General features: G+C 41.0%; 1 protein-coding gene across 3 annotated transcripts in view; it reads left to right on the top strand.

Annotated features, from left to right (window-relative positions):
• PHACTR1 (phosphatase and actin regulator 1) overlaps nucleotides 1–27437 on the top strand; it is a 445132-nt gene that overhangs the window by 21886 nt on the left and 395809 nt on the right. For all 3 annotated transcript variants that reach the window (XM_089682314.1, XM_089682316.1, XM_089682313.1), the window contains exon 3: nucleotides 10511–10657. In XM_089682314.1, the coding sequence (XP_089538440.1) occupies nucleotides 10511–10657 (147 nt within the window). The remainder of the gene's footprint in view (nucleotides 1–10510; nucleotides 10658–27437) is intronic.

The raw sequence follows: 27437 nt of genomic DNA, 5'->3' as shown, positions 1-27437 counted from the left end.
GACAGCAATACAATGCTACGGCAAAAAAAAAATGTGTTTGGGGGAGATTTACTAAAACTGGAGAGTGCAAAATCTGGTGCAGCTGTGCATGGTAGCCAATCAGCGTCTAACTTCAGCTTATTCAATTAAGCTTTGGTAATAAAACCTGGAAGCTGATTGATTTCTGTGCATAGCTGCACCAAATTTTGTACTCTCCAAGCAAATATCCCCCTCTATGTTGCTGTTAAATTGTACCCAATGACTACATTGTTAGTAAAAAATACTCACTATTCAGACCACAAAGACAAATAAGAACTGACAGCAGGTAAGTGTTGGACACAGGTGCAGGGGCGGACTGACAACTCATGGGGCCCCCGGGCAATAGGGGATCATGGGGCCACTGTGTCCTTGCCCACACTCAAAAAAGCCTATGAAAAGGTACCAGGGGCATCTCATGGGGCCCCCTACTGACCCCGGGCCCTTGGGCAGTGCCCGAGTTTCCAAATGGTCAGTCCGCCCCTGCACAGGTGGTAGTACAATCACTGGGACTCTTTTTTTTGTCTTAGTGACTTTAGAACTACTTTAAAGTGATTTTAGCTGAATTACATGTGTAACAACACAATTGAGTACTGCCCATGATACTTTTTTTGCAATAGCAGGTACATTTTCAGGACACCTTCTTTTGAGGTCCAACCCGTACTTCTTCGATAGCTTTGGCTCATAAAAGCTTGTCCAAAAAATGTAACTGTTAGTGCCATTTAAAAAAATCTAGGATACCACAAAAGGCACTTTTACTTAGCTGATCATCTGCTCTTTTAGGCTCCCTCCATGCTGCTAGTCTGGTCCCTGCAGCCTCTTCTCCCCTACACTCTGGCAGTCGCAGGTTCACTAATGTCATCAAGTACAATGCAGTGCCCATAGCCCTGCGTGTACAATATATACACTGCAGCGCCCATAACCCTTCATTGGACATGAGTTCGCCAAGGGAAAGTCCAGTGCTTCAGCTTAGGGAGTGCAGCTCTAGCTTTCATACTCCCCCACCCAGAATGGCAGTATTTTGTAATAATGTTGAGCAATTCCAAAGTCGTCAGGCCAGTCACATGATGTGCAGATCCCTTTTCTTTTTCAGTCTTCTCCAGCAGTGAGAAGTCCTCGATGCAGCTCTCTGTATCAGTACACTGTGAGTGCAGGACTGCACACTAAGGAGCGGAACTATGACAACCTGCACTCACAATCTTCCATGTTGGGTGTCACTGGCCATTATTCAACCCTGAAGACTGGGAACATCCTGTGGGTAACCAAGTACTGCAGCCAGAAATGTTTTTTTTTTAATCTCCCCCACTGGGACATTTTGGAATAAGAAACGTAACCCAGAGTTGTGCCTAAGTACAGTTATAGTTTCTGCTGGCTATCATTAGTTCGCTAGAGCAGCTCATCTTTGTTGCCTGAATTTGTTCTTTAGGTTACTTTAGGTTACTTAGTTCAGTGAGACCGGATTCACCCATAAACCATTGTTAGAATGTGCTAAGGCCACCTGTCAATATGATTAGGCTGCCAACGAACCACAAAGGATAGAAGAATTCACGTGACTCTTTTTAGCAATGCAGTGCACCACAATGCAGGGTATGTATGCTGTGTTGTGCTGTGATGCATTCTGCATTGCTGTCTACTTTACAGTGCATTGGGATGCTGTTGACAATGAATGGCACTGCACACCACAAGTGTGAATAGGCCCTAATGTATACTGCTCTCAGACATTTGTCACAATACTAATCAATGATGCATAAACTTAAGCCTTTCTTGATGACATTATGAGCTCATTCACATGGACGCAGAACTACAGTGTGAAATGCTGGTTATTTACAGTGCATCCAGAAAGTATTCACAGCGCTTAACTTTTGCCACATTTTGTTGTTACAGCCTTATTCCAAAATGCATTAAATTAATTTTTTCCTCAACATTCCACAAACAATACCCCATAATGACAATGTGAAATAAGTTCATTTTGAAATCTTTGCAATTTATTAAAAATAAAAAAAAAAACACATGTACATACAGTAAGTATTCATAGCCTTTGCTCAATACTTTGTTTAAGCACCTTTAACACCAATTACAGCCTCAAGTCATTTTTAGTATAATGCTACAAGCTTGGCACACATATTTTTGGGCAATTTCTCCCATTCTTCTTTGCAGTACCTCTCAAGCTCCATCAGGTTGGATGGGGAGCATCGGTGCGTAGCCATTTTCAGATCTCTCCAGAGATGTTCAATCGGGTTCAAATCCGGGCTCTGGCTGGGCCACTCCAGGACATTCACAGAGTTGGCCCGTAGCAACTCCTTTGTTATGTGGGCTGTGTGCTTAGGGTCATTGTCCTGTTGAAAGATGAACCGTCGCCCCAGTCTAAGGTCCAGAGCGCTCTGGAAAAGGTTTTCATCAAGGATGTCTCTGTACATTGCTGCATTCATCTTTCCTTCAATCCTGACTAGTCTCCCAGTTCCACAGCATGATACTGCCCCCACCATGCTTCACTGTAGGGATGATATTGGCCAGGTAGTGAGCGGTGCCTGGTTTCCTGCAGACATGACGCTTGGCATTCAGACCAAAGAGTTCAATCTTTGTTTCATCAGACCAGAGAGTTTTGTTTCTCATGGTCTGAGAGTTCCTCAGGTGCCTTTTGGCAAACTTCAGGTGGGCTGCCATTTGCCTTTTACTGAGGAATGGCTTACGTCTGGCCACTCTACCATACAGGCCTGATTGGTGGAGTGCTGCAGAGATGGTTGTTCTTCTGGAAGGTTCTCCTCTCTCCACAGAGAAACGTTGGAGCTCTGAAGCCTCCCTGACGGTATTTCCGAGTGTAGCTCGGGGTAAAGTTTCAGTACCACAAGCGGTAACCCCGAGCTACACTCGGGGATACCATGCGGCGCTGCTCCGTGATCCCTCGATCACTTAACTTGTCCTGTGCTCCCGCGATGTCCCTCCTGCAGTGTCCCCTGTAATGTCCTTCGGCGGACCCGGCATTTGTCATCTGGGATCCGTCTCCTGCGAGCATCGGGATGTACGGGGGACGGAACGGCGGGAAATTTGAAAATGACAAAAAGTGACATTCACTAAAATCACTAAATTCACATAGTAAAACATTACTGTATCAAACCATTTCACATACATTTTGTCCCGAGTGCTTTGTCCTGTGCCCTGCCTGCATTTTTACTGTTCTTTCTACCTGAAAACTGAGAAACGTCCATGGCGTCCAAAAAGCGTCCCTTTAGGTCAAAAGCGGTTTTAGACCAGCTAGAGAACAGCGATAGTAAATTAGAACTACTTGCAGAATTGAGTGATAATGATTCGTGGGGAAATTCGTCATCAGACACTGAAAACGATTTTGCGACTTTGCTCGGTGATGTGCGAACTTGGCGCTATATTTCAAATTTCAGTGTTTTTGGTTTGATTATATTATTGAATTACATTTATTATTATTATATTATTATTTTTATGATTATTTATTAAATTATCATTTATGATTTCGTGTTTCAAGTTTTATCATACCCGGGATGTTTACTAGACTCTTGTTTGGACAGATTTCAGTGAGTTATTCCTAAAAATTACAGGCCTACAATAAAAAAAATACATATTTCCATGCAAAAAAATGTACCGCTTTGAGCAAAAAATATGTACATAATCAGACCGCTAGGGAGGTTAAGAGTGACCATCGGTTGCTTGGTTACCTCCCTGGCTAAGGCCACTTGATCGCTCATTTTGGCCAGGCGGCCCACTCTAGGAAGATTCTTAGTAGTTCCAAACTTCTTCCATTTTGTTTGTACAATGTTGAGGAAAAAAATGAATTTAATGCATTTTGGAACAAGGCTGTAACATAACAAAATGTGGCAAACGTTAAGCGCTGAGAATACTTTCTGGATGCACTGTATCTTTTTGTACTAGCACGTAGCTGCATGTAAACAGCCTGTATCATTGAATGGGTATGCATTGGCTGTACAGACTCACCAAGAGAGCCAAGTTTGACAGGTGTATAGGCCATGATGAAGAGAATGTGCGACCAGGGTTGCGCACCTGTCCCTGCATACCTGTGAGACTCGCTTGTGCATGATTCTATACAGCGGATGCATATCCATTTACTTAAGATGCCTGCATAGAGCCAGTACGAAAAAGTAGACAAATGTCACTTCATTCTGTATGGGGCTGCACACTCATATGAATGGGTCCTATACGTGTTATTGTTTAATTTATATTTTAAAAATAATTAAAGTGTATTTATGCTAATTTTTTCTTTTTTGGTTTTGAATAGAGCATAAATGTGTTAGAACCCCTGTTATATTTTGATTGCTGTCTGTGTATAATGGTCCTAGGAAATGTCACCCCTCCCATTCCTAGATCAGCAATGACCCAATAACTGGCACTGCCTCCCTTCCTACTCAGTCACCATGGTAATGCCTTTGTGTCATGCTTCCATAGCTGGCTCAGAATCACCTTAAACAATGTATCTGGTATTATTATTCTCACTAGTCCCACTGCAGCTGAGTAGTGTCCCTGAAAATAATTCTCCCTCCATCTCCTGTGCACATCATTGCCCCCCCCTCCAAACTCACTTCAGTGACACAGTGTCCCTGGAAATGTAATATCATTGTAAACCCACCACTGACATAACAACAAGCTTCACCAAGAAATCTTTCAAAAGATAAACCTTCCATTCCAATTGTCCTCTTCTGTATAATCCCTCCTGAATGTCCAGGTCCCCTAAAGAGAAGAACAAAGAGAGAACTTATTCAGCAGAATACCAATTGTAAATGGAGCCCATAGCAGTCAGAATATACTTTTTACCTTAGCTGCAAAACTGAAATCATACCAGTTTCTTTGGATCATCATGGCACAGATTGATTCCACTTTAGGCTGTTTGAATACTGAAAAATCCAGGAAATGTCTACAAATAATCTTCAAGATATACTGTAGTATATAGCAGACCAATTAGTAGATTGTTATGGCAATATGTACACCAAGTCTGCAGAGACCTGATCCCAGGAGGTGCAATGAAAAAAAAATGGTGAAACAATATTTCTATGCCTTAACATTACTACATGTAATATCTAATAGGTTTGGACATCAAATATGTCACAAAATGGCCACATAAAGCACAGTTATGGTTGGTCTTCACTCACACTATCTACTTATTCTGCTTTACTATAGTGATGGTTTGGCAGACACATTTTGGAAATTGATTTTGAGTAATAGTATGGCACGGTGTTAAGAGTGCAGTTGGGTACAACAAGTCAGAGTTATACTAACCGTTGATAGCAGCTTGCTATCCTTCCCTTCCTCCCTTGTTTTTTGCTTAGTTTGCACAACATATTTTCGTTGCCAATATAACAAGGATATTAAAGTGTATCTTAACCCAAGAGCAACATATTTACAGTAGCATGAACAAGTAATTGACTAGTTTTCTACAGTATTTTGCCATAAAATGTAATCTCATCCTCATCTAAGTCACATCAATAGACAAACACAATGGGGTAAATTTACTAAAACTGGCTCACTTAGAATCTGGTGCAGCAGTGCATGGTAGCCAATCAACTTCTAACTTTAGCTTGTTCACTTAAACTTTGGCAATAAAACCTGATTGGCTTCTATATAGAGCTGCACCAGATTTTGCATTCTCCAGTTTTAGTAAATAAGCCCCACTATGCTTAACCTGATAACACACATATTATTCCAATTTCTCATGTCTTTATTGAGCACACCCATTACACATTTATAGTGCTAGAGGAAAAAGTAAGTAAATCCTTGGAGCTGGTCAAACCTCCTTTGGCAGCAATGACTTCAAACAAGCATGTCTGGAAGCTCTGGATCAGACCTACACAACGTTAAGGAGGAATTTTTCACCATTCCTCTTTACAAACCCGTTTCAGAGCAGACACATTTATAGGATGTCTGGTGTGAACATCTCTCTTGAGTCCATTCTATAGCAACTCTATGGGGTTAAGGTCTGAGCTCTGATTGGGCCACTCCAAAATGCGTATTTGTTTTTTTTTTTACTGAAGCCAGTCTATGGTGGATTTACTTTGATTCTTAAGGTCATTGTACTGCTGCGTCACCCAACTTCTACTAATCTTCATCTGGCAGGCAGCCACTGACATTATCCTGTAGGATATTTTGGCTGTGCAAGTCTGATCCAGAGATACCCAAAGCACTTGCTTGAAGTCATTGCTGCCAAAGGAGGTTCAGCCAGCTATTAACTGCAGGGAAAGAGAAGCAGCGCCATTTAGGTGCAGCAATAAAAACAAATAATTATTTCCACAAAATTGGAAACTCACAATAGTAGTCAAATGAGTGCTTGTTAAACTGGTGTCAACTCTGGTATGGTCCCGCTACAGGCAAGTCTCCAATACACTGTCCTTGGCTTTGCTGGTGACTCCCAGTACTTCCTGTTCAGTGTGGATCCAGAGGGTGGGTGGCAGTGATGTCAGCTCCAAGTACAGCAGCAGTGCATTGGAGATCTGCCTGCAGTGGGACTGGACAGGAGCTGCACAGCGGTTGACACCAAATTAAGAAGCTCTCATTTGCCTACTATTGTGAGTTGCCAATTTTGCGGAAATAAATTATTTGTTTTTATTGCTGCACTTAGATGGTACTGCTTCTCTTTTTTTTTATGGTTCACACAGAGTCTCATCTAGCTCTTTTTGAATCGGCTGCCATTGAGTCAAGCATTGTTGGATTATCACTTAGCAGTATACTTGTGTGGTTTATTTACTAGCCATCAAATAATACATCTGGTCTTTTTCCCCTTAGTGTGCCAAATATCTCTCTTATTAACTCCAAAGGTTCACTTACGTATTCCTCCAGCACTGTACATGTTAAATGGGTGTGTTCAATAAAGACATAAGACATTAGAATTGTTTGTGTGTTATCAGCTTAAGTACATTGTGTTTGTCTATAGTTGTGACTTTGTGACTGAGGATCATATCACATTTTATGCAAATGACTGCAGAAAATACTTTTTCTGGCATATATATATATATATATATATATATATATATATTTATATTTATTTATTTATTTTTGCAGTCCTTGGATGGTGTAGTTTAAGTTTCTTTTTTTAGGCTGTATTTTTACCTGGTAAACTTGCCAGCAATACACATCCTGTCCTAGAGCCTCAAGGCATGGTCCCTCACCTTTCTGAATGGGGAGGTCAACAATGTCACCCTAGAGCAGGGAGTGTGCTAGGACTACAGAACACGTCTTCTTCCCCTCAACTCCATACCATAGAGCAGAGATGTCTGGGAAAAATGTAAAATGATAACAGCACAAGATTTACAGGTACTTTGGGCACTTACTGTATCAAACAGCTTTAAAAAATCTTCCAATTATCTATTTAACAGACCAAAAAGAGCACATTTTGGTGTTTTAAGCCAAGCTTGTCTGTGATGTGATACAGCACATATTTAGCTGTGTTTACCTGATTATGCATTTATTTTTTTACCAATGTAGCTATTGTCTTGTCAATAAGCCTTTGTTTGTGTTGTTAGGATTGCTGCTAATTTGTGCTATAACTGGGTAATGTATTAGATAGTACATGCTTTTCAAGAGTCATAGATTTATTTACATGCATTTCTTCCTTCAAGTAAACAATACATATGTTTGTGATCATCTTATTATATCATTTGTGTGTCATTTTTGTATAAAACAGTAAATATACACTCATGCACAGATACTTCTATGCTGGTTCTTCAAACAAAGGTGCCTCTCAGTGTTTTTCTTCTATTGCCACAGCAGCCTCCCAGCAGCTGATTGCTACTTATCAGTCTATCTTAGTGCCTGTTGCAATACAGAATGCACTTTACAATGAAGAACAAAGCAGACAGAGGTTGTGTAACTTATATCAAAATAGCATAAAAGAAACCTGTACTGCTGCAAATATGTGGGCTGAAAATGCTATTTGCCTGACTGACCCAGGCTTTAATATTTTGTCAATTACCAGATTATTTACTAAAGCTGGAGAGTATAAAATCAGGCTCACTTCTGCATAGAAACCAATCAGCTTCCAGGTTTTATCGCCAAAGCTTAATCGAACAAGCTGAGGTTAGAAGCTGATTGGTTTCTATGCAGAAGTGATCCTGATTTTACACTCTCCAGCTTTAGTAAATAAACCCCTTAATGTCACTACATGGTCACTGGTCAGGAACAAGCATGCAGCCAGTAAAGTCAGAGTCAAGATAAGTCAGTTCATAATAGTTCTGGTTTAAGGACCAAAAATTAAAGCTAAAGTGTATCATTAACCCACAAAAACGTAATGTATTGTGACTTATCAATTCTTAGATGTGGTGGCTGCATAAGGGTTGTACTTCTTTTATCCTCATATGGTGATTTAGCCAGTAAGTCTTTTTGGTTTGAACTTTCTTTATCAGACCAAGCTGTCCAGCAAAAGTGGCAGTTACAGGGGTGAGACAAACCATTTACCAATGACTGGGGTGTTTACAATAATCAGCTTTTAAACTGTAATTGCTGGAAAACTGTTAGCTGGAGTTTGGCTTTAATTTTTTAGTTAAGTCCAAAGGTGTCTCTGTTGCTCCCACATTCAGTTACTAGGCAGATTTAAAACGCAAAACGCAGAAAAAGTGCAGCAAAAATGCACTACATGCTTTTCTGCAGCATTTCCATTGAAGTCTATGGAACCAAAAATTCAACTTTTTGCATTCAAAAAAGGCCCTGACCCATTCAAAAAAATGAACCTGGGTGAAAACGTGGAGATGTGAACGTGTCCCATAGGAAATCATGTTAAATGGACTGTACTGCGTTTATGCAAAATGCTGTGGAAAATGCTTAGGTGTGAATCTAGGGTTAGACAGGAATTGTATGAGCTCTGATGAAGGGAGTTAGTCTCCCGAAACACATTAGGTTATCTTACTAAGGGTCTATCGTCACTTTGGACTGTTATTATGGACTCTTCTCTGTTTTTATCCCCCTTTGGTTTGTGAGTATGCATTTTTATGCTTTATAATAAATTCTTGGTTTACTACGTTATTGCATGAATGTTTTGCTTTTGTTCACTAGTGTCAAGAGTTCCCGATCTTTAAGGGCTGCACCTCTACAAATGACAGTTTCAGTTATCTTAGTCTGCATGAAGATTTGAGCCAGGGGCAGACTGACAACTCATGGGGGCCCTGGGCAATAGGGGATCATGGGGCCCCTGTGTCCTTTCCCAAACTCAAAAAAACCTATGGAAAAGGTACCAGGGGCATCTCATGGGGCCCCCTACTGACCCCTGGCCCTCGGGCAGTGCCTGAGTTTCCAAATGGTCAGTCTGCCACTGATTTGAGCTCTGGTTTCATGTGTTCATTAGGAATTGTATTACTGGCTGGATCACCAGGTATAAATAATGGAGAAAAGATCCTAAACAAATGCAACCACCACATTTAGGGATTGGTAAGCTGCAATCAAATTAATTTTTGTTTTTGGGTATAGATATGCTTGAAAGAAACAGTATGACCACCAGGCAAGTAGCATTTTCAGAGGGAGGTAAGCATGGGCAACCTTCACATATCTTTTAGCCAAGATATTCTTTAGATGTATTCTTGTGTAAATATTACTACTTATTATCACTACTACTACTACTATTATTGTTGTTATTATTATTTGTATGTTATTTTTATCAATATTTTTTCAATCCATGTTTTGCAGCATGGTCGTGCAAAATGAACACCAGCACACTGGTTTAATACCTACTATTTCCATTTCTGATTTTTATAAAATACAGCTATGTCCATATTTATTCAGTAAGGAACTGAATACAGAACAGTAAACCATTGTAGCCATTGTTAAATAGCTCTGCATTTCTTTATTACAGAATATCAGCTAGTAAAATGTATGACAAGTAGCCACAAACATTACAGCTATTTCTGGCTATGACTTGAATAGGAAGCCATTATTAGCCATGCAACTGAACACTGAGGCTCCTCATATAAGTCAGCCTGTGATTGTCCTGCTTCCTGGAGAGGCATGCTTCTTGCTTGCTGGTGTGTCTGTAATGTGTCCAGCAGCATCCCCTGCTGTCACAGTGTGTCCATTCATGCAGTGTATCTGTGTGCCTTACTACCCAGCTCAGACGATCAGCTTTGTCATGGAAGGTTCAGCATTAACCCTCTGCTGCCATGCAGCTCCTCTGCTCAGACATTAACCCTTGCATGGCCAGCAGAGGGATGAGGGTGCAATGGTGAGCTGTGACAAGTGGGTCTGCTGTTGGAGCTGAGCTGGGGGAGGGATTTCCTCACCTCCTGCTCATTGCTGCTCTCCTCCTGTTCCCATCTACATTCAAATCCTTAACGTATTTTCTCTTTTTCCCTCCTCCCCTTCTGCTCTCTCTTTCTGCCTTTTTTCTCTCCCCTCCCCCCACTATTCTCTCTTTCTCTTCCTATGTATTGGTCTTTTCCTCTCTCCCCTCTCCCCCTCCTCCTTGGACCTTCTTCTCTTCCTTGTCCCCCCCTTTTTTTCTTTTTTTTTTTTGGTTTTGATTGACCCACTCTATTAGCTCGCCGGGCGACCCTGTATACCGTGCACCCCTTAATGGCGGCATCTTCAGAGGAGGAGACTGATCGGCGACCCATCAGAAGAGTCCGGTCAAAAAGTGACACCCCTTATCTGGCTGAGGCTAGGATTTCCCTGAACCTGGAGACAGGTAAGAAGATCCTCCCCCCGGGCTCCTCTGGAGCTGTCTACACTCCCGGTGCTGATCTACTGCGGGCTCCTCTGGAGCTGTCCACACTGCCGGTGCTGATCCACTGCGGGCTCCTCTGGAGCTGTCCACACTGCCGGTGCTGATCCACTGCCGGCTCCTCTGGAGCTGTCCACACTGCCGGTGCTGATCCACTGCCGGCTCCTCTGGAGCTGTGCACACTGCCGGTGCTGATCCACTGCCGGCTCCTCTGGAGCTGTCCACACTGCCGGTGCTGATCCACTGCGGGCTCCTCTGGAGCTGTCCACACTGCCGGTGCTGATCCACTGCCGGCTCCTCTGGAGCTGTCCACACTGCCGGTGCTGATCCACTGCCGGCTCCTCTGGAGCTGTCCACACTGCCGGTGCTGATCCACTGCGGGCTCCTCTGGAGCTGTCCACACTGCCGGTGCTGATCCACTGCCGGCTCCTCTGGAGCTGTCCACACTGCCGGTGCTGATCCACTGTGGGCTCCTCTGGAGCTGTCCACACTGCCGGTGCTGATCCACTGCCGGCTCCTCTGGAGCTGTGCACACTGCCGGTGCTGATCCACTGCCGGCTCCTCTGGAGCTGTCCACACTGCCGGTGCTGATCCACTGCCGGCTCCTCTGGAGCTGTCTACACTGCCGGTGCTGATCCACTGCCGGTTCCTCTGGAGCTGTGCACACTGCCGGTGCTGATCCACTGCCGGCTCCTCTGGAGCTGTCCACACTGCAGATGCTGATCCACTGCGGGCTCCTCTGGAGCTGTCCACACTGCCGGTGCTGATCCACTGCCGGCTCCTCTGGAGCTGTCCACACTGCCGGGTGCTGATCTAGTCCGCCGGGCTCCTGAAGCGCTCCTTTGTGTCAGTGACCAGTGACAGCTGACAGTCTCAGGACCAACCTGTCAAAAGTCCCAGGGCTGACTTCAAAGGTGGCAGCTGTATGGAACTGATCTCGTGTTTCTGATTTTAGAAAAATCATTAAAACATCAAAATAAATTCAAACTTGTCCTGTTGTGTCTTTAACATAGGTTGGTGCTAATTATCACCCATTGCCAATGAGACAGGGGAAGGAATGATACTTGTAAAAAGGGCAAAGCAGGGGGACTGTTAATGATGATGCGTAATAAGTCATGGAAGGACACTGCTGTGATTTCAACAGGAGAATGAATAGCAAGTGTTAAAATGCCTCATCATGGTACTTACTATATGTCATAGGAGCAGATCAGCTGCTAGTGCTGAATGTGAACACATTTTAGTGTTGCTGACAGTAACATCCCTGAGTTTTATGGGTTTATTTAGAAATCTGAATTAGCTGATATTATTGTTCTATCTGATTTAATCAAAGAAGATAAGGTTAAGAAGACATTTTATTTAAATACTGCTTGCTGATCACTTTGTGATCCAATGTTTCCTCCTTATAATGCATCAAAATATTACTTACTACAAATGTCATAGGAACAGGACAGCTGCTAATGCTGAATGTGAACACACATTAATATTGCTGACAGCAACATCCCTGAGTTTTATCAATGTATTTAGAAATCTAAATGAGCTTATATTAGTGTTCTGCCTGATTTAACTAGAGCAGAGAAGGCTAAGAAGACTGTTTATTTAAATATTACTCGCAGATTATTTTGTGATTCAATGTTTCCTCCTTATAATGCTTCAACACATTACTTACTATATGTCATGGTCATAAGATCAGATCAGCTGCTAGAGCCGAATGTGAACACACATTAGTATTGCTTACAGCAAAAATCCATGAGTTTTATGGATTCATTTAGAAACCTGAATTCATTTATATTACTGATTTAACTAGAGCAAAGAAGGTGAAGAAGACTTTTTCAAATATTGCTCGCTGTGATTCAGTATTTCTCTGCAACATGTACTTGTTTCTGTTGATTTGTTCAAGGAAAGGCTTGTGAGGTATATGTATACAATATACATTTATATATATATATATATATATATTCATATAGGTTATGAATGAGGTATTTATCAGCTTTCCAATAAGTACAACACACCCCAGAGATCTTCAAGGTAAAGGAAGTAATCATGATCATACATACCTAGAAGTTACAAATAAGCGTATACATTATATTGATGTGATTTGAGACATTTCCTACAATTTTGGTATAGGTTCCATTTTTTTTTCCAGATCAGAATGCTATGTGGAAGGTTAATTGTATTGTGAAATATTTTGAAATCTGCTTGACTGAATGAAGGATGTGTTGCCATGGTGATTGGAGTACTGTGGCTAGGAGACAAATGCTATGCGAAGAGTCAATCAAACCTGGAGTTTCACAAGTATTGTATTTTGGTAGTTCATGCTGTTGTGCAGGAAGCAATCACAATGGTTTTAATTAGTTAAGAGGTAAAAAAAAATGTATACCACTACTACAAACCTTCTGTTATGTTCCAAGATCTGTGTTAGAAAAGGCATTTAAGGATCAGCTGACTTTATGTTGAAATGGTTAGAAAAGTGTGTATACTTCTATTAAAATGAATGAGCTGTGTATGTGTAACTATGCCTGTGTATAATATGTTATGTAGACTGTGGTCGTTTGGATCTAGGAAACCCAGTTGGATCTAGATAGCAGTGGTCCTAAAACTGTACCTTAGCTTACTGGGTTTACAAGAAAAGATGTATATTGCCTTGAAGAGACCCTATCATGTCAGGAATACTGAGGGATGTTAACTGCAGGCACCCAAAGGTATGTACCAGCAGCTACATTCATTAGTTCCCATTCACATTTTTGCAGATTGGATGTGGTTTGAACCGCATCCAATCCGCATGACATGTGAAATAACATTGCTTACTGTGGTGCCTGTTCACATATGTCCGGTGCACTAGAGGTGCGGATGCTGTGCGGTTTAAAAAAGAGTCATGTACGATTTCTGAGCAGTGCGGTCCAGTTCAGGTGCAGATTAAAGGCTTTTGAAAGGCTATGGGAACCGCTTCTAAATCTGACATGTGTGAACAGGATAAAATCCTGAGCTGATCCTGTCCTGAACCTGATATAAACCTGACATGTGTGAACAGGATAAAATCCTGAGCTGATCCTGTCCTGAACCTGATATAAACCTGACATGTGTGAACAGGTTAAATTCCTGAGCTGATCCTGTCCTGAACCTGATGTAAGCCTGACATGTGTGAACAGGTTAAAATCCTGAGCTGATCCTGTCCTGAACCTGATGTAAGCCTGACAAGTGTGAACAGGTTAAAATCCTGAGCTGATCCTGTCCTGAACCTGATGTAAACCTGACATGTGTGAACAGGTTAAAATCCTGAGCTGATCCTGTCCTGAACCTGATGTAAGCCTGACATGTGTGAACAGGATAAAATCCTGAGCTGATCCTGTCCTGAACCTGATGTAAACCTGACATGTGTGAACAGGTTAAAATCCTGAGCTGATCCCGTCCTGAACCTGATGTAAGCCTGACATGTGTGAACAGGATAAAATCCTGAGCTGATCCCGTCCTGAACCTGATATAAATCTGACATGTGTGAACAGGTTAAAATCCTGAGCTGATCCTGTCCTGAACCTGATGTAAGCCTGACGTGTGAACAGGATAAAATCCTGAGCTGATCCTGTCCCCTGAACCTGATGTAAACCTGATCTGAACCGGTGAACAGCTACTGTGTCAATTAGCTGTGGAACCTCAGCTTCAATCCGCACCACATATGTGTGAATTAGCACTTTTCCACAACTACCGAATACTCTACTTAGGCAAAGCCTCAGAAATTCCTCATAGGGCTGAAGCTTGCTTCCCCTTCTTTTCCTCCTACACATTCCTATTGGCCAGCAAGGTAGTCTGTCACAGAGATGGGCCAATAGGAATGGGTGAGTGGAGTTAGACAGTGTTGCTTCCAACACTACCAGGAAGCATCATCTGGAATTTCAGGCAAATCAAAAGCTGATAAATATACATACCTGTACTTCTTACATGTCTGCAGCTTTCAGTATTGTTAAAGTGGAAGAGTCTATTTAGAAAAATGAATATTTGATTCAGCAAGATGAGTCTTAATTCTCATATGCACATTTGTATGGTAAGTGATTTAATTTGCAGGAATATGTCATGTAGACTGTGGTCTTTTGGATTTAGACCACCCAATGGAGCCTAGATAGCAGTTGTCCCACAATTACATTTTAGCCCACTAGGTTTACAGGAAAATAAGACATATATTGCTTTAAAAAGACCCTGTCACTTTAAGAAAACTAAATAGTGTTGAACCACAGATACCCAGAGGTACGTACCATTATCCCCTAATTTACCAAGTTGTAGATGTTCTACTTGGGCAAAGCTTCAGAACTTTGTCATAGTGCTGAAGCTTGCCACCACCTCTTTTTCACACATTCCTATTGGCCTGCAAGGTTATTTATCATAGTGATGGTCCAATAGGAATGTGTGGGTGGAGTTTAGCAGCACACTCTGACACTACAAGGAAGCATCACCTGGCATTCAGGCAAAGCAGAGAATTCTCTGCATTAAGATTTAAAAAGTCCCACTACTTGTGCTCCCACCACCTAAACACTTACCTGACTCCTCCACTGATCCAGTGCTGTCCCATCTGCAGCAGCACTGCTCCTTCTTCCTAGTTTCACAGGAGACTCACCAGGAGCCATAGAGACATAGGCCACAAGTCCTGTGAAGAGCGAGTGGGGGACTTGGCTGAGCCAAGCAGTGTGTATTTGTGGACACACACTCAGGAGTTGGATCATCAAGATGAGTCTCAGTTCTCACCTTCACATTGTAAGTGATTCACTTTGCATGAGTAAGAAAACTAAAGTTGTAATGAACACAAGAACAATTTGCAAAATTTAGACAAAATTGAGTTTTACAGAACATTTGTTTAGCTCATTACATGAAAGTAAAGTTAATAATATAACTTAGATTACAAAATCTTCCGTTTTACACCAATTAATTCATGCAAAAATGAATACACCCCACAACAAAAACCACTACATCTAGTATTTTGTATGACCTCCATGATTTGTAAGGACAGCACCAAGTCTTCTAGGCATGGAATGAACATGTTGGTGACATATTGCAACATCTACCTTTTTCCATTCTTCAAGAACAACCTCTTTTAGAGCCTGGATGCTGGATGGAGAGTTATGATCAACTTGTCTCTTCAGAATTCCCCATAGGTGTTCGAATGGGTTCATATCGGGAGACATACTTGGCCACTGAATCACTTTCACCCTATCCTTTTTCAGAAATGCAACAGTGGGCTTAGATGTGTTTTGAATCATTGTCATGTTGGAAAAGTACACAACGATCAAGGGCACGGAGCGATGGTAGCATCTTCTCTTTCAATATAGAGCCGTAGATCTTGAATTCATGATACCATCAATGAAATGCAGCTCCCTGACACCAGCAGCACTCATGCAGCCCCACAGAAGGGCACTGCCATCACCATGTTTCACTGTAGCCACCATGCATTTTTCTTTGTACTCCTTACCTTTGCGATGCCATACAGTTTTGAAGCCATCAGTTCCAAAAACATCTTGATCTCATCACTCCAGAGAACAGAGTTCCAGTAGTTGTCTTCTTTTTCAGCATGGGCCCTGGCAAATTCTAGGCGGGCTTTTTTTGTGCATGGGCTTTAGGAGAGGCTTCCTTTGTGGTGACACCCATACATGCCATTCCTCCACAGTGTACACCGTATTGTGTCACGAGAAACAATCACCCCAGTTTGGCTTTCTACTTCTTTAGCTAACTGCGGTGAACTTGCATGCCGATTTTCTTCAACCCTTCTCATGAGAAGATGCTCCTGTCAAGGTGTTAACTTCCATGGATGGCCTGGACATCTCTGTGAGATGGTTGCAGTTACACATTTGTTAAATTTTTTGTGTCACTTTTGCTACAGTATTCTGACTGATAAGTGAAGCTTTGCTGATCTTCTTGTAGCCTTCACCTTTCTTGTGCAGATATTTCTCTTCCATGTGGTGCCATTGTTGACAGGATGAAATGGAAAGGGGTTTTCTTTGTTAAGTAACACCCTTTTATAATCAACTGTCTGCTGGACACCTGTTTAATGAATAATTGGACTCACCTGTAGTTGAATTCTGGTCAATTAGGATTTTGTTGTTTTAAATTTAGCTTTGCTCTTAAAATGTTCATCGGGGTATATTCGTTTTTGCAACATGGTCTTGCATGAATTTGTTAGGAAAAATACTTTTTAGTGTGTGCAAATTAACACATCTTGTTTGCAATCAATGGCCCGCATTTGTGGGAGTATTTTGTAGTATAGTGTCCCATAGAAAATGTTGACTCTGAAAGGAAAGTAAAGGTTGTCTGGCAAACATGTTGGGGTGTAGTAATTTATGGTGAGCACTGTACGTCTAAAACTTTAATTTAATTGTAGATTTCCTTTTAATGTCTGACCCAAATGTATTATTGTGCTAGTTCTGTGGTGCCCCAATGATGTGGTTCCCTGTCGATAATATATTTCTGAAAAGACCAAAATTGGGGTCATTTGGATTTCATCTTCTATGACATGTATTATTTTTGATTCATTTTGACATTTGCTCTGAACACTCCTTTATAGATAAGTTTTAAAGAGGTTCTCTGAACTCAGCAAATTATCATTATTCTGTGCTTGTATTTACCTGCATATTATATGACTTTGATCACTTGCCTGCCTCAAAAATAACTCTTTTCTTACTTCTCTGACTGTCTTTGAATTTTTTCTTTAAGGGCTGTCTTATTCATCTTCTACACTGCAATTCCCCATATGCTGCTCTCCAGCTACATCACAATGTTTCCTTTCATGCATATGGTATAATACCATGAGGACACATTTATATGTGGAGTTTAGAAAAAAAAGATTTGGCTGTAGATTCATTTTAGCCGAAAAGCTGAGCATCCATCTTTTAAACCATATTTAAGCATTCTTTGAAACCTTACTCCTAAAGCAGAAATAAAAAATTGAGTAATGACATTAGAAATGTTTTAAACAAGCATTACTAAAGACAATATGGTGCTTACAGTGAATGCATGGTTCCATTGTGGTGTGCTGGAAAGTAGTAGGGTTATAGTTGAGTCCACATCTCTTCACAGATGCTTAGCAAACGAGCTGGCACCAGATGTTGAAACGAGTGGTGCTCAGTTACTATTGCAGAAATAATGGGAAACACTATGAAGAATATATTCTATGAGGCACATAATTCATTTCTGAGAATCTCCATGCGCTTTAGTTACCTTCCGCATTCCTAAGACATGCTGGTAGGTTAATTGGCTTATGTCTACATTGGCCTTAGTATGTGCGCAGGTCTAGAAATACAACTGCAGCCTCCTAAACAGGCCCTGGTAACACTCTGTTTAGTGACTAATGCCGCTCTGGTACTCTGGTATTCATTTCAAACATGGAGCCACAAAAAAATAAAGTTCCAAAGTTTGAATTGCTCCGAAGATTACAATGCAGTCATAGTAATGAATAGGAAGCACTGCCTCCTATGGCCTCTCCATGGTGCTAGCTTTGCTTAGAAAATCAGTTTATTGTACGTAGGTGGGAGAGCTACTGACCTTGAATGTCTAAGATTACTGCTCTAGTTTCTTTACCCTTAAGATAGCCTTGATTTGTCAGTACTATAGGATGTGAAACAGTAAACTGTAAGAAGGTTGAGCAAAATGATAGACCAGATTCTTCAAATAACTTATTCATTAGAATATGCTCTCTTCTGTTCTCAGTCTTAAATCATGGGAAGATTGGGGCAAGTTTACAGCTTTCCAGTTTACACTGTTACTATTTTTTTCTATAGCAATTCATTGCTTTGGCAGCATGCCTTTAAAGTTGTATTAAACCTAAAACTAAAAATGTAATATATTGCAACCTATCAATCATTAAATGTGGCGGCTGCATTCGTTTTCTTTTTTTAGGCTTTTTTCTTCTGTTTTAACCTGGTGATCTGGCCAGTATTAGAGCGTTTACACTCTGAATGTAGGGCTCCTATGGAGAGCAGCAGTGTCAGTCTGGAAGGAGGGTAGTAGTGGATGTACTAGCACATTTAGATCCAATAGCAGACAGAAGCCAAACTCCAACTATCTCCATCTAACACTTTGTAAGCAGTTACAGCAAATAGTTTTGTCCTTTTTTAGGATAAAGGTTTTACATAGATGAATAAAAGCTGTCTCAACCCTCTAACTGCTACATGGGCAGGTTTTGTTCTGTTGAAAAACACAGACATACTGGATAAATCATCTGGTGAAAATATAGGAAAGAAGGTCTAAAAAAAAAACCAAATGCAGCTATCATATCTAAGACATGGTACGCTGCATTGTTATAAATGTTTACTTTTGGGTTTAATACTGCTTTACTATATGTATATGTTTAGGTGAACAGCTAGTGTTAGGCTGGGATTACATGGGGGATTTTTGGTAGAATTATCACGCTATTAAAATTGTTAGTCATTAATCTCTAGTAGTAACACTCAGTTGCTACACACTTGGAACAAACGATTCCCTATAGTGTGAGGTACACAAGTATAAAGTAACAATTGCACTTCTAAAAATATGCCCCTAGCTTTAGGTCATGCGGTAGCTGAATTGTGAGCTAATATAGACAATATACAGTATTTACTACAAAAGGTGCAATAATGACAACAGTCCCTGAGCCTGCAATTTGGACAGGGCAGCAGCCCCCTGAAATCCCTGTACAGTACTGCATGTCTGTGAGCATTGCTCTTGTGTATGTCCTCAATGACACAGGAACATTTAACAGTGGCCTACAAAGCAAATAAGTATTGTGATTGCTATCTCTGCTTGCATTTCATTACTACTTTCCAAACCAGGGAAGCAATATGGTCTCTCTATGTAAAAAAACACTTGTCAGTTGAAGAATTTTCTGAAGATTGTGTAATCCTTTCTTGTTTTTTTAATTTATGTTACAGATTCAGTGGTTATGGTTTTTCCACAATATATTTGGATCTTAAAAGGAAGTTGTCAGGGCTGAAATATGGAAACCTGCCTCTTTTGATGATTTAGGGTACAGGGTTAGAGACTGACATTCTTATTCTTACTTCGCCGTTTAATGAGTCAGAAACCTGCAAGTAAAGTATCCTGATCTTTCTCTTTCATATGCTTGTTTCAAGTTATTTACTCACTAAGTAGCGATGCTAGAATATGGAGATAGCCCCAAAGCTTGCATCTTTCAAAAATAAGTTGGCAGCAACAGCTGATACATTTCCATGGCTCCCAACCATGGCTGCTGTTAGAAACCACAGGCCTCATACATCCAATTTGTCAGGTTCCCCGCCCCCAGCATAAAATAAACACAGTTTACTATGCTTCAGTTATGAATGAACATAGTGAGTGATCTGTACTGACCACTCATTGTGTTCATTCAGGAAAGGAAGGGGCTGGTAAATGTGACATATTTACTGGACCCTTCCCCCACTCTCCATCCTGAAGCATACTATTGTGTTCTTGCAGCTGCTGATGGGAAGCCAGCAGCACTGTGGGGGTGGGGGAACACAGGGGACCTGGGCAGCAGGAGGAAACGTAAAGGGTAAGGGGTGCACCAGGGTGGGGGCAATTACTGGAACCAATTTCTGTATGGCTCTCTCTGCAGCAGCTGAAAGCCAGCACAAGGGAGAGGAGAAGAAGCCAGCTTTCAGCTGCTGCAGAGAGAACCATAAAGGGGATCGGATCCAGTAATTATCCCCCTACTGTCCCGATTGCTCTCCCTGCCCACATCTTATTCACCCAGCTGCCTGGGCCCCCCTGTTGGTCTGGGCCCCCACACAGGAGGCCTGGTGATACCCCCTTATCCTTGGCCCTACTCCCAATCATGCCTGATTTGGAGGGTCTGTCCCTTTTTTTTTAACCAAATCTATCCATCACTCTTTTCTCCTCATTTGTCCTTCTTTTTGGTCTGATGTATAGACCTGTAGTTTTTGTTATGCAAAGTGATATACTGCAGTAAACTGTACATCCAATCACTAAATAATTGATCTTGTTAGTAGGAACAGCCAGTATAAGGAAAAAGTAGTGGTAAAGAAAAACACTTGGGGGTTAAACCACTAATCTTTTGACTATCAATTTTTCATGGTCCACTGGTGCATCACAAGAATGTGTCCTTTACCTACATATTTTACACCAAAAGATGTCCCTCTTTCTCATCTCAGAAAGATGGGAGGTATGCATTTCAACCTTATCATACCTTTGCTATAAGATGGGCCTATCCATACCAACACATGTCATTTGTGTTTACATCAGTAGTCAAGCCAAGAAGGCAACAGTGGGGGAGATTTACTAAAACTGATGCACTAGAATTTGGAGCAGCTTTGCATAGTAATTAGTCAGCTTCTAACGTCAGCTTGCTCAATTAAATTTTGACAATAAAACCTGGAAACTGGTTACTATGCACAGTCACACCAGATTTTATGTGTACCAGTTTTATTAAATCTCCCCCCATGTGACCTCAAATTGTGTAAATGAAGCCACAACGAGCTCTAACACCAAAAGAAGATTATAGTGTCTGGACCCTTCACAGTATCACACTCATTGTACTATTGTGTAGTTTTATTTTATTGTAGCTTTACATTTGGCTATGAGAATTCTTGCAGTCATAGGTATGTCTGGCTATTGACCCATACATGTTCATAGTTCATCCAATTATAGTTATGTTCCCTGAGAGCCTATGTAGCAAATGTTCTATAAACTTTATGTCATAAAGATAAAGCCAGTTTGTAATTATATTTAAGTAAAATATCAGCCTAATGCAATATCCTGATGTCAGCATGAAGCATATTTAATTATGACTATGGACTGTGCAGTGATGCTGTCATTGAATTAGCCAGCAGAATTCCTTCCAGCCAGCTCAAATACATTACAAGTCTTAGTGAATCACTATCATGAGAGATTAATAATTAATTTTCTTAGGCACACATTGCACTGCTTTACCTTTTGGTTTTGTATAGTATATATTTTCTTTGATTTACTAGAAGCATGATTTTTCAGATCTCCTGTGTAATATAAATGCTGACATTTTAATGCAACACAGTTATTTCAATTGTACTTCATCATAGCTCTACTGGAAATATGCATCCTGAAAGCTCCACCATTGTCAGGCAGAAGTGAAGTGTCAGCTTTTTTAGTGGAAAATGTTCAGATTACAGTGTCAAGTCTTTCTATGGGCTCTGACAACATAGGAAAAACACAGCAAGAAAAATTAACAACAGCATTGTAGTCTTTGCGTGGCTCAGACTTCAGGTTTTGAAGGCAATATTTTACTTAGCTTGTTTTTTTGGTATGTTTTTTATATTGATGACTGGCAAGTGCTGCCACTGATGATCATATATATATACATATCAAAATTTAAACATATGTGGATTTTTCTAGTAAGGCAAAGTGCAGTAACCCTTCAACCAGTGGCATAACTAGAAATCACACGGCTTCATAGCAAAAATGCTAATGGATCCCCAACAGCATGCGTTCATGGTGCAGATCCCAGTGATTACAGTTCATATTCAGTAAGGTTTTATTGAGTTTTTTTTTACTTCATGCATACATACGTAGTACAAAATAGAGACATTTGACATTAAAAGATTACAGAATGGCATACAGCGACATTTTAGATATGGTCCTACAAAGAACAATACCATATTATTCACATATAACAGGCTCAGTGAGTTCTGCACAGGCAGTTGACATACAGAAGTATAGGACTTTGTAAAGGAGCATGCAGTACAATACTCTCTAGCAGTGAGGAGGAAAATTCAAAGAATTAAGGGGAGCTATTTAGCAGACTACATCAGTCAACCAGACCAAATTTTCTCCTTTTTTTAGCACAATTGTGACAAAGATAGGTTTATATAAAGGAGTAACCAAATTGACCAGTGATTTCCATCAGGAGAAAGTAGGAGGGTCTGGAGCTTGCAGTATAAGAGAATGGTTTTATGGATATAAAAAACTGTAAAAATAAAGAATTGAGTGGCTTTTGGCAGCTCCATTCCATCCATGAAACCCAAAAGAAAAATGGTAGCCACTGACATTCTGCCCACAATGAAACCCATGGCAGTAATAACTTGTTGCCAGTAGTTCTTGATCTTGGGACAAGCCCACATCATTATGCAGGAATGACTCAGGTTCTGTCAAGTATTTAGGACACAGGGGATTAGCCGTGTGATACATTGTAGATAGCTTAAGCAGGGTATAATATACCCTATGTAACATTTTCAGCTGGATAAATCAATCTTTGATATAATATGGATACATAAGTAGATAGAACATTGGTCCAGGCCTTACTCACCAAGGCAGGAATATCCTCCCTCAATTTCTGGAGAATATATTAAAGTCTGGGGGTATATGAGAATATGCATGTAAGGTATTAAGGTGGAAAGGGTTTTGTTCAGCCTGCCCTAGATCAAAGTGATCTCTATGAGGTCTTAGAGGTGTCAAATGGAGGAAGGGTCTGGTTTGCCATAATGTGCTGTTGGGTTTTTATGATACATACTTTTCAGTAGGAGGAAAAAAACCTCAGTGGTCAAAGAGAGGAGAAACTGCCCTGACATTAGTGGTCAGTAGGAAGAAAAAATGCCTCATCAGTAGAGAAAAAAACACCTTGTAGAGAAGTGGTGTTGTGGTCAGTAGGGCAAACATTCCCTGGTGTCAGGAGAAGGAAAAATATATGGGACTCTATAGAAGTCTGGGATCATTGTGGGGGCTCTGTGGGGGTTTGGGGATTCTGTAGTTGGGTGGAGGCAGTGTGTGGGGGAAGGACAGTAACAGGGGGCATCTACAATGCAATCCCATGATGTCTAATGGAGCAGTGCCTGGTGCTGGATCCTAGGACACTAAGATTAAGTCACACGATTTCAAAGTCGGGTGAGATGCCGATTTCAGGTGCAATTTGTAAGACATCTGACACAGATGTCTATGCAAATCGCACCAAAAGTAGTACATGTACTACTTTAGAAAGCGGTGCGGCTCTGACCAAGTCGGAACCGCTCCGATTTGGCCACTCTAATTGCGGACAATAGGGTGCGACTTGGCATACGATTTGCAAGGCACATGGCATGCAAATTGCATGCCAAGTCGCACCCAATGCGACCGGAGTGTTAATCCACCACTCCCATCTCAGCCATTCCCCACTGAGATAAGGAGTGGGAGGCTGACCATTCATTTTTACAATTCTTTTAGTGAATTCTAGGCAGTTCAAACGAGTAAAGGTTGAGTCTCCCGATACTGCAGAAGCTTGCCCCCCTAGTTTGCATTCCTTTCAGCCAGTTTGGCAGCTTATCATACTTATAGGCCAAAACATAGCGTGGGGTTTGGAGGTAGCACTATGCTTCAACATTACACACTTTAATACTGTATCTGAAGAGGAGATAAGGATGTCTTGAGACTGTTTTTTTGCATATATACTTTGGTTTAAGGTTTTATTAAAGTATTATGAAACTAGGCCTGCAAAATTATACTTATCTTCATGAAAATCAGTCTGAAGGTTTTGCCCCCTTTTATATTCTTCCTAAGCTACCTCTGTTTTACTGGAATATGACATAAGACAGTAGAATGGCCACTTGCAATGTGATCAGCTAACAATAAATAATTGACTGTCATGGCTACTACACTTGGCATCTTATTAAATAACCCCCTTTGTATAATTATCTTAATAGATATTCTTCTAGTACATGAGTTGGCAGACAGCATCAATGAAGGATACTATTAGAAATACAGAAATCTCTAAGCAGCAGAACCATACAGTTCCCATATGTTATCACTTTGCATGGTGTTCTTTTACTGAACATGAAACCCTGGCTGTAACATGTGGACAATTCTTTGGTAACTCTTTTGTGCATTGATTATGCACCTATTAATCATATACAATTGCATAAGGTGCAGATATAAATTTTGTCTTAGGTGTTTTCTCATTATACATTCACTCATATGCATTTTCCAGGTCCCTCAACAAGTATGAAGTAATGACATTATTATTATACTTCAGAGTATACTGTAATTACTAACACACGTCAAATAATAGCTACTACAACTCAGTAGGGTAATAGACTATATAAACTTAAGTAAGCATTATTAGGTCTGATGATTGGATTTGGAAAAGCTGAGTGGCTTTCACAGCTAAGCTTTATAAAGACTATATATATAAATTAATTGTCCATCTGTTCAAAGTGGATATGTAAGACTGAGGCCATAGAATTACACCAGTCCACACTCTGACTTCTATAGATCTCTTAACAATACTATTCAGTATCAAACAGACAGCCAACTGATCCATTGTATCTCCTTCACACCACTTGGTGCATATTCAAATGTAAGGGCTATAATCATTAGAAAAAAACACCAGATTAGCAAGATTTACACTCTCCATTTGTCCTGGTGATCTCTGTCACTGAGACTGTGAAAGTAAGGAGAAACCCAACATTTTTAGTTGTTACCAGAACAGAATAGAAGAGAAAACCTTCCAATGGGCACATGGGGGAAATTGATTTTGCTTCGGATATAGTTAAAAGAACCTTAGAAAATGCCTTCATTGTTGAATATGACAGTAGGTCAGTTAAAACTACAAACTGTATGGGCCTGTTTGACTTCTAACATGAGCACGCTCTTTTGTTGTCTGTCTATTATTTCAGCTGAAATACATGTTGTTCAGCTTCTGTTCTGAAGCTCAACGGTATAATTTGCAGAACTAAAATCAAACTTCTCAAACCCTGTAATCAGACACCAGGAACAGGATGAGCAATTCCAAAGATATTCTCAATCTATAAATGTAACTTTGATCGAAAATATAAAATAAATACTCTTCTCATGTTTGCCGCACATTAAGCAATTGCAGGAATTATGTTACCGCCAACTTGTCTACTTGGTTCATTTGGAAATTCCATCTCTGCTTCCAGTCTGTAGATGTGCATGGATGATTTCTTTGTTGCTTGATGAATATATTGTCCAAGAGAGGTGTAGAATTTAAACCAGAAAGGTCAGACAGCCAAAAACGGATAAATCTGTATGTGTAAATGTTTTTGTCATATGTTAAAGCACTTGAGTAATAAATATACACTATATTGCCAAAGGTATTGGGACACCCCTCCAAATCATTGGATTCAGGTGTTCTAATCACCTCCATGGCCACAGATGTATAACATCAAGCAGCTAGGCATGCAGACTGCTTCTACCAACATTTGTGAAAGAATGGATCACTCTCAGGAGCTCAGTGAATTCAAGCGTGATAGGTTAACAAAGTGGAAGCAACTGGGAACAATAGCATAGACATAGACACACTCCTAAACCTTGTGGACAGCCTTCCCAGAAGAGTTGAAGCTGTAATAGCTGCAACGGGTGGGCCAATTCAATATTGAACCCTAGGGACTAAGACTGGGTTGCAATTAGAGTTCATGTGCATGTAAAGGCAGGCGTCCCAATGTTTTTGGCAATTTAGCGTATTTTGTGATGTTTGCAAAATTCACTCCATGGTAGCAGCACGTTCCAGTGAGTTTACCCTGGCCAGGAACTACGTTTCAGGGCTTGATGGAACCCTTTTATTTAAAAGTAAAAAGTTCTCAAAAACAAGCAGGTGTCCTTTTGGGGGCTTGCACATAAAAATGAAAATGTCATTAACCTCCTTGCTCACTCTTGCAAAACCACGGCTCAGGCTTTAAACTCAGAACTTTTGCCTGGTCCCTCAGACTGTTCACAGTAACACTGTGCTCTTGTACACCTGTGCTTCTTGCAGCTCCCTGCTGAACTCACTGGTCTCATTCTGCACTCCCATCTCCCTGGCCTGGGCAGGATACCTCCTGTCTCCCAGGTGGAGCTCTGAACCTGCACGCACAGCCTGCTGGTGCTCAGTAAAACCTGGACAGTAGGTTAGAGGCCTCTTTCCTCCCAAAGCTCTTTAACGCCTCTGGACTCCAGACCCCGACCTGAGAGTTACAAAACCCAGAGAAAACCAAAAGACCAATTTTCTCCAGCCTAAACAGATCTCCTGGAGAACCTCAGTCTGCATCCTTGAGAAGCCTGTGACATTTTTGAGTATTTCAACCTAATGGCAAGGCACAGAACTGTCACACTATAAGGGCCACATCACTTTTAAAGCTAAGCCCCGGCCTTACATCCTGTCTTGCACAGTTGTACGGGCTCCTCTCCTGTACTGAAATTGTTTACTCTGATTTCATTGTATACTGTGAGCTTCTTGCAGTGTGCATTAGAAGCTGCAGAAAATCATGTAGAGCCCCTCCATTTCCAGGCAGGAAGACTTCCAGCCTCATCTAGCCTTTCCTTCCCATTCTTACTGTCCCTGACCCCCTATCATTCATTGGATTTTATTTCTTTCCATCATAACACACAGCATAGTATGTGGGTATTACCCATTCAAATACAGCCTGCCTAGGAACACAAACTATTTCAGATTAACATCCAACCTCAAAGGATTTTGATATTTGCATAACTTCTCCCAAGTGCCAACCCACTGCTATAGGGCTGAGGGCTCTTGAGAAAGTAGGTGCTGTGATGTTTTCAGGGAGCTATGTACACTCTGCTGGCCCTTCCCACAAGCCATGATTTGCCTGTACTGAGTAGAGAAGCACAGAGACACAGTGATTACACCACTGGGTCTAAAATAAGTTATATAATACATAAAAAAAATGTTTTTTGTTACCACAGTGCTGAGGCGGTAAAGGGTGAATCAGAGGAGACAAATAAAAACTTAATAAAAAAAAAAAACTTTAAGACCTAAAGCAGAATACTTTCAGTTTCAACTCCACACTATGCACACCCAATTTTCTAAAAGTCATCAAAT

This window comes from Staurois parvus, unplaced genomic scaffold (genome assembly GCF_062004578.1).
Source record: "Staurois parvus isolate SC_StPar_1 unplaced genomic scaffold, SC_StPar_1.0 ptg000287l, whole genome shotgun sequence".
Taxonomy (NCBI): Eukaryota; Metazoa; Chordata; class Amphibia; order Anura; family Ranidae; genus Staurois; species Staurois parvus.
This window is presented reverse-complemented; position numbering and strand designations above follow the sequence as displayed.